The sequence below is a fragment of the Sorex araneus genome, chromosome 2, assembly GCF_027595985.1.
Source record: "Sorex araneus isolate mSorAra2 chromosome 2, mSorAra2.pri, whole genome shotgun sequence".
Classification (NCBI taxonomy): domain Eukaryota; kingdom Metazoa; phylum Chordata; class Mammalia; order Eulipotyphla; family Soricidae; genus Sorex; species Sorex araneus.
In genome coordinates this window covers 80,361,498-80,375,036 of record NC_073303.1, presented here as the reverse complement: position 1 = coordinate 80,375,036, position 13,539 = coordinate 80,361,498, and the positions used below count along the sequence as shown (strand labels likewise).

At 37.6% G+C, this 13,539-nt stretch overlaps 1 protein-coding gene across 4 annotated transcripts in view; it reads left to right on the top strand.

The window, feature by feature from the left end:
- The window catches only part of SGK3 (serum/glucocorticoid regulated kinase family member 3), an 80,168-nt gene that overhangs the window by 47,638 nt on the left and 18,991 nt on the right, over positions 1–13,539 (top strand). For 3 of the 4 annotated variants that reach the window (XM_055125571.1, XM_055125572.1, XM_055125570.1), the window contains 4 exons: positions 3,327–3,417; positions 6,813–6,862; positions 7,251–7,286; positions 9,500–9,557. In XM_055125571.1, the coding sequence (XP_054981546.1) occupies positions 3,327–3,417; positions 6,813–6,862; positions 7,251–7,286; positions 9,500–9,557 (235 nt within the window). The remainder of the gene's footprint in view (positions 1–3,326; positions 3,418–6,812; positions 6,863–7,250; positions 7,287–9,499; positions 9,558–13,539) is intronic. The other variant, XM_055125573.1, reaches the window with a different exon arrangement.

Genomic DNA, 13,539 nt, shown 5'->3' with positions numbered 1-13,539 from the left:
ACCCCGAGCACCGCCAGGAGTAATTCCTGAATTCATGAGCCAGGAGTAACCCCTGTGCATTGTTGGGTGTGACCAAAAAAAAACAAAAAAAGTAACAGTAACAAATCTGACTAATAAAAAATTTAATTTCCAGAATCACATGTAAACCAGAAAAAAGAGCTCTGATAGCACTGATGCAAATAATACATAGTTGTTAATGATTTATAAAAGAGGGGTTGTAAATGACTGGTTAAAGTGTAGGAGAGAAATAATTGTCAAAAACTAAAAAGTGTGGGGCTGGAGTGATAGCACAGCGGGTAGGGCGTTTGCCTTGCACGCGGCCGACCCGGGTTCGAATCCCAGCATCCCATATGGTCCCCTGAGCACCGCCAGGGGTAATTCCTGAGTGCATGAGCCAGGAATGACCCCTGTGCATTGCCGGGTGTGACCCAAAAAGCAAAAAAAAAAAAAAAAAAAAAAAATTAAAAAGTGAAAATATACTTTTTTAAAAATTATTTTATATTTTAAAACTCCATAGCAGAAACACATAAAGGAGCACAAATCATGACTTTATGGGGTAAGAGACAGTGACTCTGAGTTGTCATCGCAGACAGGACTGGAATATTATCTGTACCTGTAAAACCCCCTCCTTTCTATCCCTCACCCTTTCTTCTCTTCCTCAGAGGTCACTCTTCTGGTTTGTAGCATAGATAAATGAAGCCAGTTTTTTAAACTTTACATAAATGAAGCCATGCGATAAATATTCTATCTAGCTTATTTTCAGTAACTCGAGTCATCTGTGTTGTTGCACATAGCTAATTTGTTCATTTCCACTGCTGCATGAGTTCTTGTGTGCGCATGTTTTTTTCCCCATGGAAATATATATATAGCTCTGAAATTGCTAGGTCATATGGTAACTCTGTATTTAACTTTTGGAGGAACTGCCAAAATATTTTCCACAATGCACCATTTTATATTCCTACCACCTCCTCCTCTAATAAATGATTTTTTCCTTTTTCTGAATGTCTTAAAATGATTGTTTATTGTTTATATTTAATTATTAAAGCAACTTGGGCAATCCTTTTGCAAAAGTATAGTTGGGCTTAGGGAGCATAATCTAAATATAATAAGTCAGAAAAATGGCTACAGTGCAATCTCACTTAATGTGAAATCTTATGCACAGACACACAACACAAATTCATAGGTAGCTAGAATATTGGTATTTACTAGAGACAGGTTGGAGGCATAAGAGATAGGTAAAATAAGTGAAGACAGAAAAACACTAATAAATGAGTAGAAGAACACACTATAAAATGAATCATGAAATTTATACATTATGATGACTAAGTAAATCTTAGACACTGTCATTACAAAGAAAGTTGTTGCTATGCCTTAATGCATGTTCACTTAATGTGGTGATCATTTTACACCATCAGGGATGTAGCACACATTGCTTTTTTTTTTTTTTTTTTTTTTCTTTTTGGGTCACACCCAGCAATGCACAGGGGTTACTCCTGGCTCATGCACTCAGGAATCATCCCTGGCGGTGCTCAGGGGACCATATGGGATGCTGGGATTTGAACCCGGGTCGGCCGCGTGCAAGGCAAACGCCCTACCCGCTGTGCTATCACTCCAGCCCCCACATTGCTTTTCTTATGTGTGAAGCTCTTGGTTCACCTCCTGCATCACCATAAAAGGGGGGGACTAGAGAAAAATCATACATTTAACAATATTTACAACTATTGTAGCATTATGTTGCACACTCTAATACATACTTCATTTATAAGACTAATACATATTTCATTTATATCAATTTTTTAAAAGAGTATGGGGAGGCAGGTATAGAGATTAGTCATTCCCCAGGACTCATTCATTAGTTCATTCAAAGCCCCTCTTAGAATTTAGTCCACCTCATTTACCTTTCTTGATTGTTGTCATTGTTGCAATATTTAGGGGTCACACACATGACTGTGGGATATAGGAGATTACACACTTCTGGCACCTGTGATCACAATGTCTGGACCACCAGGATCTCACCTGATAATGTGGGGTGGTACCAGGCATCCCACTCTGGCAAAGAAGACTCTACCATTGAGCTGTGTCTCCGGGCTTCAGTTTCTCTCTTCCCTCAAATAAATCAAAATGGCATTTCAGTACAAAATGGCCTTATTAAAGAGATATTAACTGAATGAATTAAGAAACTTAGTTTCTTTCAAAAACATTGAACAAATTTCTATGTAACATTCTTATTGCCATTTCATGAATTGCCACATAGGAGGGTTTATAAGAAGCAAATTCTAGGCTGTAGCAAAATTACTACAGGTAGGTTGTTTATCTTGCCAGGTTCCACCCTCAATATTCCATGTGGTCCCCTGAGCATTGCTAGGTGTACCCAAAAACAACAACAAAAAAAGAAACAACTAGTGTGCCTGTGGTTAGGAGCCTGAAATGAATCAGTGAACTAAAATAAATGTGTCTGCAGGCCTGGATTCCTGCAAAGGGACTTTTATTTCCCCCTTTTGTTTGGGAAAAATGTCCATTTACTTATTCCTATTGTTGGTACACATCTTAATATATTTGTTATGTCTTTGGATAGCCTTTTGATCAGTTGAGTATTTTATGTGTTTAGGTATATTTGCACATATGTATGTCTAAATTTATAGCCACATATATGTATGTTTATGTATGTATGTATCTATTTTGGCACCAAACTATAACTTACTGTCTCTTAATGCTGCTAGTTTTCTCTGAGCTAGTATAACTACTCTTCTTTCTAGTGGTAAATAGCTGCTTTGCTTCTGATCACTATTACAGAGATTGTTACAATAAGTATCCTAGTTACCTGTTTTTCACTGAGTATGTACATAGTATTTTCTATGATTTATTCCTGAAAGTAGACTTTCTGGGCCCAGGGGAAATGCACAGTTCCACAGTCATTACCAGATTGCTTTTCAGAAAAGTGGTCTCATTTTATGTTTGTACTAGCAGTGCATGAGATGTTCTCCTCTTTACATCCTCTCAACTTTTTTTATCTGTCTGTCTTATTTTTGTCAGCTTACTGTACATAAAGTAGTGTCGTTGTCTCACGGTGTTTTCCTGATATTACTAAGGTTAGGCATCTTCATGAATTTCCTTGCCATTCGGGGTTTTCTCTCCTATGAAACTGCCTCTTTATACCTCTGTTGTCAGATTTCATAGTTAAAAATGAGTTTGTATATTACTTTCATAATCGCATATTAATAGCTTTGTTTTGCTTCTCTTGCATTAAATGCAAGATAGTTACTTTTATTTTAAAAGAAAAGCTATAGAAATTCAATAGCATAATAAGGTTCCTTTTTATTTTTCAGTCCAGATGTCAGAGCATTCCTTCAAATGGATAGTCCAAAACATCAGTCAGATCCATCTGAAGATGAGGATGAAAGAAGTACTCAGAAGATAGTAAGAGAATTGTGGTTGTTTGTTTGGGGGTCACACCAAGAGGTGCTCAATGCTTACTCCTAGCTCGGCACTCAGGGATCCCTCCGGGTGGACTTGGGGTGCCAGGGATTGAACCTAGATCAGCCGCATGCAAGGCAGATGCCTTATCTGCTATACTATCACTCTGGCACCTGAATTGTATTTTTTTTTAAATGAAAGAAATCCTAAATTACTGGTAACTTTAGGACATTTTACTTGAATTGAAATAAGTTGCTCTATTGTAGATTTTCTTCTCTGTAGAATTTATGTAAACAATATGTATACCTCTTTTTGATAACCTTCCCCCCCTTTTTCGAATTTATTGGGGCAAGGTGATTTACAAAGTTCTTCCAATAGAGTTATTTTAGAGATACAATGTTCCAAAGCCAAACCCTGAGGAGCCTTACTTACTGGGCTTGCTCTAAGCCACTCAGCCATCTTTGCGGACCTGAATGACAGCACTATTCTTTTTTTCTTTTTTTTCACTTTTGGTTTACACTCAGTGGTCTTCAAGATGACCCATGGCATGCTTGGGGGACTATCTTCAATGCCAGAGATTGAACCAGGTTCAGTCAAAGCAGCTGCATGTAAAGCTAGTGCCCTGCTTCCCTGCTTCCTATGACCCTGAATAATTCAAATGTTGAAGACTTTATAATCCAAAATTTACAATAATGTTAAGTTTTTGAAAATAGTAAGAAAATTACCCATATATATTAGCACCATCCAGGCCATGTGATTTTTATTATTTTATTTCTTATTTTTTGCAGTGCCAGGGCCTGCAAAAAGTCGAGGACCTCACACATGCAAAGCTGTGCCCAACCACTGAGCAATATCCATAGCCCCTAATTTTTAATACTTTTGGTCATTTTCTTCCTTTCTCTTAATATGTATTTAATTTTAATTGTACTAGATATGTACTTTTACATTCTGCTTTCTTCACTTTAGATATGTATGTTTTGTCATTCCTTATCTTTATCATCACCATATCTGAAAGTATTGTTTCCAGTACTTTGGCCAGCAGGAAGGTCCTCAATCAGAATGTTACAGATCTCTATTCTCTTTATTATCAGGTTTTTATAAGTAGAACAATTAATACAGTTGGCATTGTGGAACTTTCATTGCGAGAGTTTCAGTGCACATATTCAGTATGCATTCTGAATAAATAATAGAATATTCTTATGTTTCACTTGTACTAAAGAGTGAATACAGTGAGCTAATGTTATATGAAGATATTTTTAACATTTACATTAAAAAGTTATGTGGGAGACATTAATTAGAATATTTTAACTCAAAGTATTACCGTGATGTCAATTACAATAATAAAGTTAAAAAAGTTTAAAAAATAATAGTTAAATAAATATGAGAGATTTTAATTAAATACTATATTTTAATTCAAAATTTATTATTTTGTTAAATATATACATGAACATCACAGGTATTGGGTTGAAGTACTTTTTCTCTAATTTTTGTTATTTTAAAGATAATGTTATAACCTGAAGTATTACTGTCCCACAGGAAGCAGAAGCTTTCATTTGGAAGATACCATATTCCTACTTTGTGATTGAAAAAAGTTATTTTTGTTCTCTAATGCCAAGAGAATTCTTGGTTAAGAGAACAAACTACCGGGGGCTGGAGAGATAGCACAGCGGGTAGGGCGTTTGCCTTGCACGCGGCCGATCCGGGTTCAAATCCCAGCATCCCATATGGTCCCCTGAGCACCGCCAGGGGTAATTCCTGAGTGCAGAGCCAGGAGTAACCCCTGTGCATCGCCAGGTGTAACCCAAAAAGCAAAAAAAAAAAAAAAAAAGAGAGAACAAACTACCTGTAAAAACAGTTGCTCCTAGGACAATAAATATATTGATACATATATATATTTTGTCAAAAAGAAACAGTAAGCATTTGTAACAAATGAGAAATAAAAAGGAATATGTAGCCCTGTAGCAATGTCCTCCAGTTGTTCATCCATTTCCTGGACTGGGCACCAGTAACATCTCCATTGTGAGACTTGTTACTGTTTTTAGCATATGGAATACGCCAAGGGTAGCTTGCCCAGCTCTGCCGTGCGTACAGGATACTCTTGGTAGCTTGCCGGGCTCTCCAAGAGGGATATAGGAATTGAACCCAGGTTGAAGAGTAGAATGTATGCAACCATGATTGTCCCTGAGTTTTTTGTTGTTGTTGCGAATCATGTTAAGAGGATGTGGGTGTAGATAATTTTAAGGCTCTTTTGCCTTGCTAAAAGAATCAGCTGGTTTTGAGGAAAATAAACTGAAAAGGATTCCTGATCTATAGTTCTTATTCTGCCACTACTGGGTTTATATCTGAGCTTCATTTTTTTATTCACTGAATCTGAAATTTTAATTAGGATGCAGCTCACTGATGGGATACTTAGTTGCCTTGTATGTGTAAGATCCTGGGTTCCATCCCTGGCATTTTAAGAGGAATAAAGAAAAACTTTTTAGACTTCAGAACTTCTGCTCATTTTTAAAAATAGTTTGTATTGTTGGGTCAAGGCAAATAGCTCATGGCTTGAATTCTTTGTATGCAGGAGACCTTGGTTTGTTTGTTTATTTATTTTTATTTGAGGACCATACCCTGCAGTGCTCAGCATTACTCCAGGAAAATTGCTCTGGGATTGCTCCTTACAGCTATGGGGACTGGAAAACACATGTTGCCATGGGTCTTGGGTTCCTTGTATGCCTCGCATGTGCACTGACCCATTGAGCTGTCACCCTCACCTTCTGACAGTCGTCATTTTTGTTTTGTGTTCAGGTCACACCAAGAGGTGCTCAGGGCTTACTCCTGCCTCTGCACTAAGCTCAGGGATCACTCCCAGTGGGATTTGGGGGACCATCTAGGGTTCTGGGGATCAAATCCAGTACATGTAAGGTACTTAAGTACTCTCTCCAGCCTCTAATTCATTATTGTTAGCCAGGTTTTTTTTAGTGTCAAAATGATCCTTTTTAAATTGTAATTTTCCCCTATCTATTTCATTGCTAACTTTGGGCCTTATTTCTGCCTTACCCTTTTCCTTATCTTGAAACTCATCATAAGAAATTATTGTTTCATATTGATTCTGTACATTTTCAATAAAATTATGCATTTGTTAAGAGTTAGAACTTTGGGATTCAAGGAGGAGGCTCAGAAGGTTGGAGAGCATGCTTTGCAAGCAGGAGCCCTGGGTTTTATCCCCAATATCACCTGATCCTAAGCACTGCCCAGTGTGGCCAAAACAAAAAAAAATAAAGCCTTTGGGTTTCTTTAACATGGCAGTAGATCATATATCTCTGGTGTAGTTAATGTTTATTTCAGAAACATTCATTGACTGATAACCTTTGAAACTTCAGTAAGAATATTTTTTCCCCTCTCCCCAACAGTTACACTCTACCTCACAGAACATCAACTTGGGACCATCTGGAAATCCTCAGTAGGTTTAATATTTTCAAATAATCTTTCTATTAAATTTATAAAAATGTGTGTGTTTGCATGCGTGTGAGTGTGTGTTTGTGTGTGTGTGTGTGTGTGTGTGTGTGTGAGTGAATGAATGCACAGATATCTTTAAACCAGAGGAACTGCATGTCTGTGAAATATTGCCATAGTTGCAGAGACTTCCGTACTGTCACATGCTTGCCTCATTTCTGCTCTAGCTTCTTCTTGCTTTAGTAAGCTCTGAGGAGCCTGCACCCCACAGACTGCTAGTTGGGTGCTGCAGTTTAAGGGACCAGGAGTCTTGAGAGGAGCTTGGGAGGTACTCTGATCTCATCATGCTGCGGTGCCATTGATATTCTCCTGGTGCTCTCTGTCATTGGTTGCAGCCTTCCTTGTTGGCCGGCCTGTTCAGAGGCGTCATGGTGGGTATTAGCATATTAAAAGCTATTCTTTCTTTAGCCAGTTTCTCCCATAGTCCATTATTTATTTGAACACGGGTAGCTTTTTGAGTAACACCAGTAGTGGCAAATACTGACTCTATTTTGAATGCCAACTCCGGAAATTCATTAGATGTGAAACACTGAATTCAGAATCACTGAATCCAGGCCATTTCTTGACATAATTTGAAAGGATTCTGACAGATTAGTAGTGATATGTGCCATGGGTTGGATGAGTGAAGTGTTGTCCTTACTTTTAATTATTCTTATGGGTTTTTCAAGTTAACTCTGAAGTATTCTCTTTTATCCTAGGACATTATGATCCCTTTACTCTTTTGGATTGCTTAGATATTGCAGACAGATAAGAGAAATGGTTTGAGGACTGGATTCTGGGACACTTAAGGATCCTGGGGCACTGTTGGAAGGTCAGGTAGGAATCAGTCAAGGAAATGTAAGAAAAAGTAGCTAGTAATAAGAAATAAGGTAGGAGGAAAGCTAGGATATTCTATGTTGGAATCTAGTGAAGGAACTATATTAAGAAGGGAGTAACTACCACTAATATTGCTGCTAAGGCAAATAAGACAAAGACTAAGAATTCATTAACCCCTGAATTTGATAGTTTCTGGTGACCCTGAAGAGCAGCTTCAGTAAAAGGGGTGGGTAAAAATCCCTGATATTGTCCAGTAGAGAACCCCAGATGACAGCTAAATATTTGATGGGGTGCTTTTATTTTTTTTTGGCTTTTTTTGGGCCACACCCAGCAATGCTAAGGGTTACTCCTGGCTCATGCACTCAGGAATTACTCCTGGCAGTGCTGGGGGACCATATGTCATGCTGAGAATCAAACCTGGGTACGCCACGTGCCCTACCTGCTGTGCTATCGCGCCAGCCCCTGATGGGGGAATTTTGCAAGACAATGTTGCTTGAGAAATTTTGCTGCCAAGAGAAAAAAATTGAATATAACTGGAAGAGGGACTTTGATTTTAAACATCCTTTTCTATCCTCTAGCTTTAAAGTGGTCGGGCACAACACAAAACACAAAACTGGAAATTTATGTTTAATTAGAATCCATTGCTAACAACGGTGAAACCTTGAAAAGCTTCAGTTAGCCTGCATTATCCTGTTTGAGGAATTCGTGTGGTCTTTTACTGTGCCATTTGTTTAAAAATAAATATTTCTGGATCTCAGAATATCATTAAAAATCCAAAGAGCAGGTTCTTCAGGAAGAAAAACATCAAAGTTTAGTTAAGTATTTATCTTCCTAGTTTTCTTCTGTCAATATTTAACCTAGGTGTTACTCTCATGTTAAATTGATTCTATTTTTCTCTAATGGAAGGAAATTTTGAACATTTAGGAGGCATTACCTCTGTCCAGAACAATTTAGGTTTTCAGACTTCTGACTGAAACAGCTCTTATGAATGCTTAAAACTCTACTGTCTGCTGCTATGTTTTTACCTACATATAACCAATGCGATTTTTAACAGGTTAATATAAATGAAAGGACAGTCTTAGCATTCCTTCTGACTTCTCTATTTCTGACCTCCCCACATTACCATCTATGAGGATAAGCAAAGATGACTTCTTTCTATAATATACCATAAGTTGAGACACATGGAAAGCTCTGCAATAACTTTTTCACAGTGGATATTTTTCTTAGTGATTTTGTGTGTTTTACATAAATTTTTTTACTATATGTTCTAGCCATTCAGTCTTTTCAGGAGAATTGTGAGACTTATTTCATTGAATGGGCCATTAAGGGCCATATAAACCAATTTATATAGTTACTCAGTTCCCTCATTAACAGTACTGAAGTTTATGGTTAAGATAATTGGTTTAGATAGTAGCTCTATTGAGCTATAGCTACATGTGTACAGTTATAACTTTAGAATATCTTAGAAATTGAATATATGTGTATATGTACATACATATAATCTTTCTTCCAAGAGTCAGTTATTGAAGTTCCTCTTTAGCAGAACATAACAGAGCTAAAATAAGGTTTTAAATTGTTTTATTTAATAAGAAATAGATAATGTTTTATATTAAAGATGTAAAGTGAAGATACTACTGGTATAAAAAGTAGAATCAAGTGTTGAAGTGTTTTATACCAAATATTCATTTAAGAGTGAGGTACTGTAATGTTTAGAAATATATTTCCAATTTCTAGAACACTAATTCTTGTCACTATTCATTTATTTCAGTGCCAAACCAACAGACTTTGATTTCTTAAAAGTTATTGGAAAAGGCAGCTTTGGCAAGGTAAGAGCAAAGAAATAAGTACTAGAAAAATGCGTGTATGATACGTATGGGAGGCCACCAGAATTGTTGGTATGCAGGATATGGAAGTGAAATGTTTTCTCTACTTTTGAAATAACTGACAGTAATTAAGGAGATAAAGAAGCTACTCAAATTCCAACATAAAATTTGTTTGTTGACAGACATTTGTTGTGCCATACACAACTCTGGACTCCGATCAGATAGCACTGAATAAAACCAATATGGTTACTAGCTTTGTTTTACTTAGGAGCTAGTTGTAGAAATTGCCTATTAAAAATATGTCATCAAATCTAAGGATATAATTCAATGGTAGAACATATGCTTTGTGTGCATGAGACCTTGCAGTGAAATAAATAATTACAAGTAGATGGGAACTGTGAAGGAAATGTAAACTAGCAAAGTGACAGCCAGTTGTCAGTAATGTATATGGGGGAACCTCTACTTAGATAAAGAGTGAAGGGGTGCTTCTTAGTGGTGTTGGGGCTGGAGGCAGAGAGGTAGGGTGGGCAGATCCAGTGGTGCTTGGGGGCTTGACCATGCTGGAGATGGAAACAGGGGTCTCACATATGCAGGGCATTGACTCCACCACTTGAGTCACATGCTCAGCCCCAAGAGGTGCTAGTTAAACTGAAACTGGAAAGACAGAAATGAGCAGCTGTGTAAACATTTGGGGAAGGAAGCAGATAATATAGTAAAGACCCTGTTTCTCCTCTTAGTATCAGTTGATCACACAACTCCACAGTGTGACCAGATCTAGGCAGGAAATCACTAAGGCTACAGAATTATCAGTACATCCTGACCTGACGTAAAGCGTGTATGTGTTTAATTGTAGCTTACTATATTTGTAGCTTTGTGGGGAGTAGCTCCAGTGTTTTCTGAGTTCTCTCAAGACCACAAACCAATTTTATGTGATCATAAGTTAAACCCATATTTTTATATTAATACAGAAAATGTATATTTACCACCTGTTGCCCTTGGGTTTAATAAAATAACTTAGAGCATAAATAAAAGAACAGTTCCTATTTTTCAGAATGCTCACATTCTATTAGAATGTTAAAGGTTCTCCAACATTAAAAACAAAAGCATTATTGTTGAAAACATATTATAGAATCTACCGATTATTAATTTTTGTATATACAGATCTTCCTCAATTTAAGATGAGGTCTCATCTCATTATACTCATTCTAAATAAAAATGTAAGTTTAAAATGCATATAAGGGCTAGAGATACAGCACAGGGATTAAGGCGCATGCCTTGTGTCTGGTCAGCCCTGTTAAATCCCATCACCACACAGTCCCCTGAGCAGTGCTGGGTGCAGTGCTGGAGGCCCCCAAGCACCACTGGCACCTCCCAGGTAATACTGGTGACACAGGACCTGAGCAGCATCACATCCTGGGATCTTTGCATTGAACCACCAGCCTGGTTGGGCAAGAATTACTTGAAGGAGCTCCTGGACTTCATGAGCACTGCTTGAAGAGTCATGTCAGCTCCCCACCCCCCCCACTGAAAAAAGAAAATGGATTTAAGACAACAGGAAGCTAGCTCAGAAGGCTAAGCACATGCTTTGCATGCAGGTCTTGGTCTATCCCTTACACCTTATGGTATCCTGAACACCACCAGGAGTGATCGCCAAGCACAAAGCCATGAGTTGCCATCCACCATCAATGGTTGAAGCACCAGCCCCACCCCCCACAATGCATTTAATACTCCTGATTTACTGAGCATTATAGCTTCGTCCCGCTAACCTTAAGAAAACTTAGAACACTTGCATTAGTCATACAGTTAGGCAAAATCTTCAAACACAAAGCCCATTTTATAGTGTACTATTGAATATCTCATGTAGTATATTGAAAATTATACAGAATGCGTATTGCTTTCATAAAGACAAAAATCATGAACTCATTTTAATAAATCATATCTGTAACAGATAGCATGATAAGCTCATTTTATTCCAAATATTCAGTGGAAGGTACATAATTTAAGGAAAAGACCTTGTTCCCCTCTGTTCACAGGATAAGCTACCATGTATTCAATGTCAGTATGTATATGGATCTTTTTATAGATTTTGTTTTATATTTATCTTTAATTTATCTTTATAAAGTTTTTTGGTGTGTCATTGCTTGTCTGTTTTTGGACTAGTACTATATTGTCTTGTGTGTGTGTGTGTGTGTGTGTGTGTGTGTGTGTGTGTGTGTGTGTGTGTGTGCCACATTGTCTTGACAAATGTAGCTTAATATCCAACCTTCCTATTCCTTCTCAAGGGCTCCTCTGTTTCTCTTAAACATTGCCATGTCTATATAAACTCCAGAATTAATAGATCAACTTCCATATTGTATTTCTGCTGGATTTTGAGTAGAATTTCATTTAATATGTGTATCAGTGTGGAAGAATGGTCTTTACAGTACCAAGTTAGTGGGAACCTTGGTGGTGGGAAATGTACACTGGGGAAGGGACAGGTGTTGGAGCATATGACCAAACCCCAATGATGAACAGCTTTCTAACTTTGTATCTCACAGTGATTTAATAAAAAAACAAATTACAATATCAAGTTGGTCCATCACCGTGGTATATCTTTTTGGTGATTTCCTCATTTTTCTTAGTTATGATTTTATAATACTGTTAATACCATAGAGAAGTTTGGGGTTTTTGGGGTTTTGTTTTGGGTCACACCTGGCATAATTCTAGTTGCTCCTGGCTCAATAGCTCAATAGTCAGAAACCATTCCTGCAGTACTCAGGAGACCTTATGGGATGCCAGGGATTGAACCCAGGTTGGCTGTGTGCAAGGCAAGTACCTTACCCACTGTACCATTTTTCTGGCCCCAGTAGTATTGTATAGGAGTTTTATCCATCTGTAGGTTTATTCTCATATATTTTTGTTTTTCAGTAATACACAAGGATTACTCCTGCCTCTGCACTGAGGAATTAATTCTGATGGTGTTCTGGGTACCATATAGGATGCTAGGAATTAAACCCAGACTAGATACATGCAAGGCAAAGCCCTTACTGTTGTGCTACTGCCTCGGCCCCTTATGTTTTCTTTTTTCAGTTATTAAAAACTACTATTAATTATTGAGGCTGGATATATGCATTGCTACAAGACTTTCTACTATTAGCTATATTTTCTTTTCTTTTCTTTTTTTCTTTTTGGGTCACACCCGGCATTTCACAGGGGTTACTTCTGGCTCATGCACTCAGGAATTACTCATAGTGGTGCTCAGGGGGCCATATGGGATGCTGGGAATCAAACCCAGGTCAGCCACGTGCAAGGCAAACACCCTACCCACTGTGCTATCGCTCCAGTCCCCAAGCTATATTTTCAGTAGAAATATGTGCACATATGTACTAGAAAAGACATAAGCCACAGTATTTATTGCATCATTTAGGGAGAAGTTGGGCCACACCTTAGCAGTGGTCAGTGGATACTCCTGGCTCTGTGTTCAGGGGTCACTCCTAGTGGTGCTCAGGGGAAATGGCATTGATGGGGGTGGAACCCAGGCTTCAGCATTCACAGCATGCACCCTTGGAGCCATCTCTCTGGCTCAGAGTATAATTTTTTATAGTCTAAATTTATAAACAGAATAATGGATGAATTGTATTTTCATATAGTGCAATGTTCTAGAATTACAGCAATCAAAATATGAATAATATGCTGTGTTGCAACATAAATATTACATGCTTTAAATAAACCAGAGACAGCTTTATATTATTCTAGTTACATAAAATCCAGAACGTGGTAGTATCTCAGTGTTATTGCAAGGAAGATTAGGATGAGTAGGTTCTAGAAAAAGGGGAAAAAGAGGTAGGAAAAAAAAGTGTAAAGAGAGAAATGTTTAATTGAGTCAGATGTTATAGAAAATGAATGAATGAGAAAGAAATGTTACCAGTTCCGCACTGGACATCTTCACACTGAGTCGATTTTTTTTAAACTTACTTTATTACCTATAATGTTATTTGCTCTATTT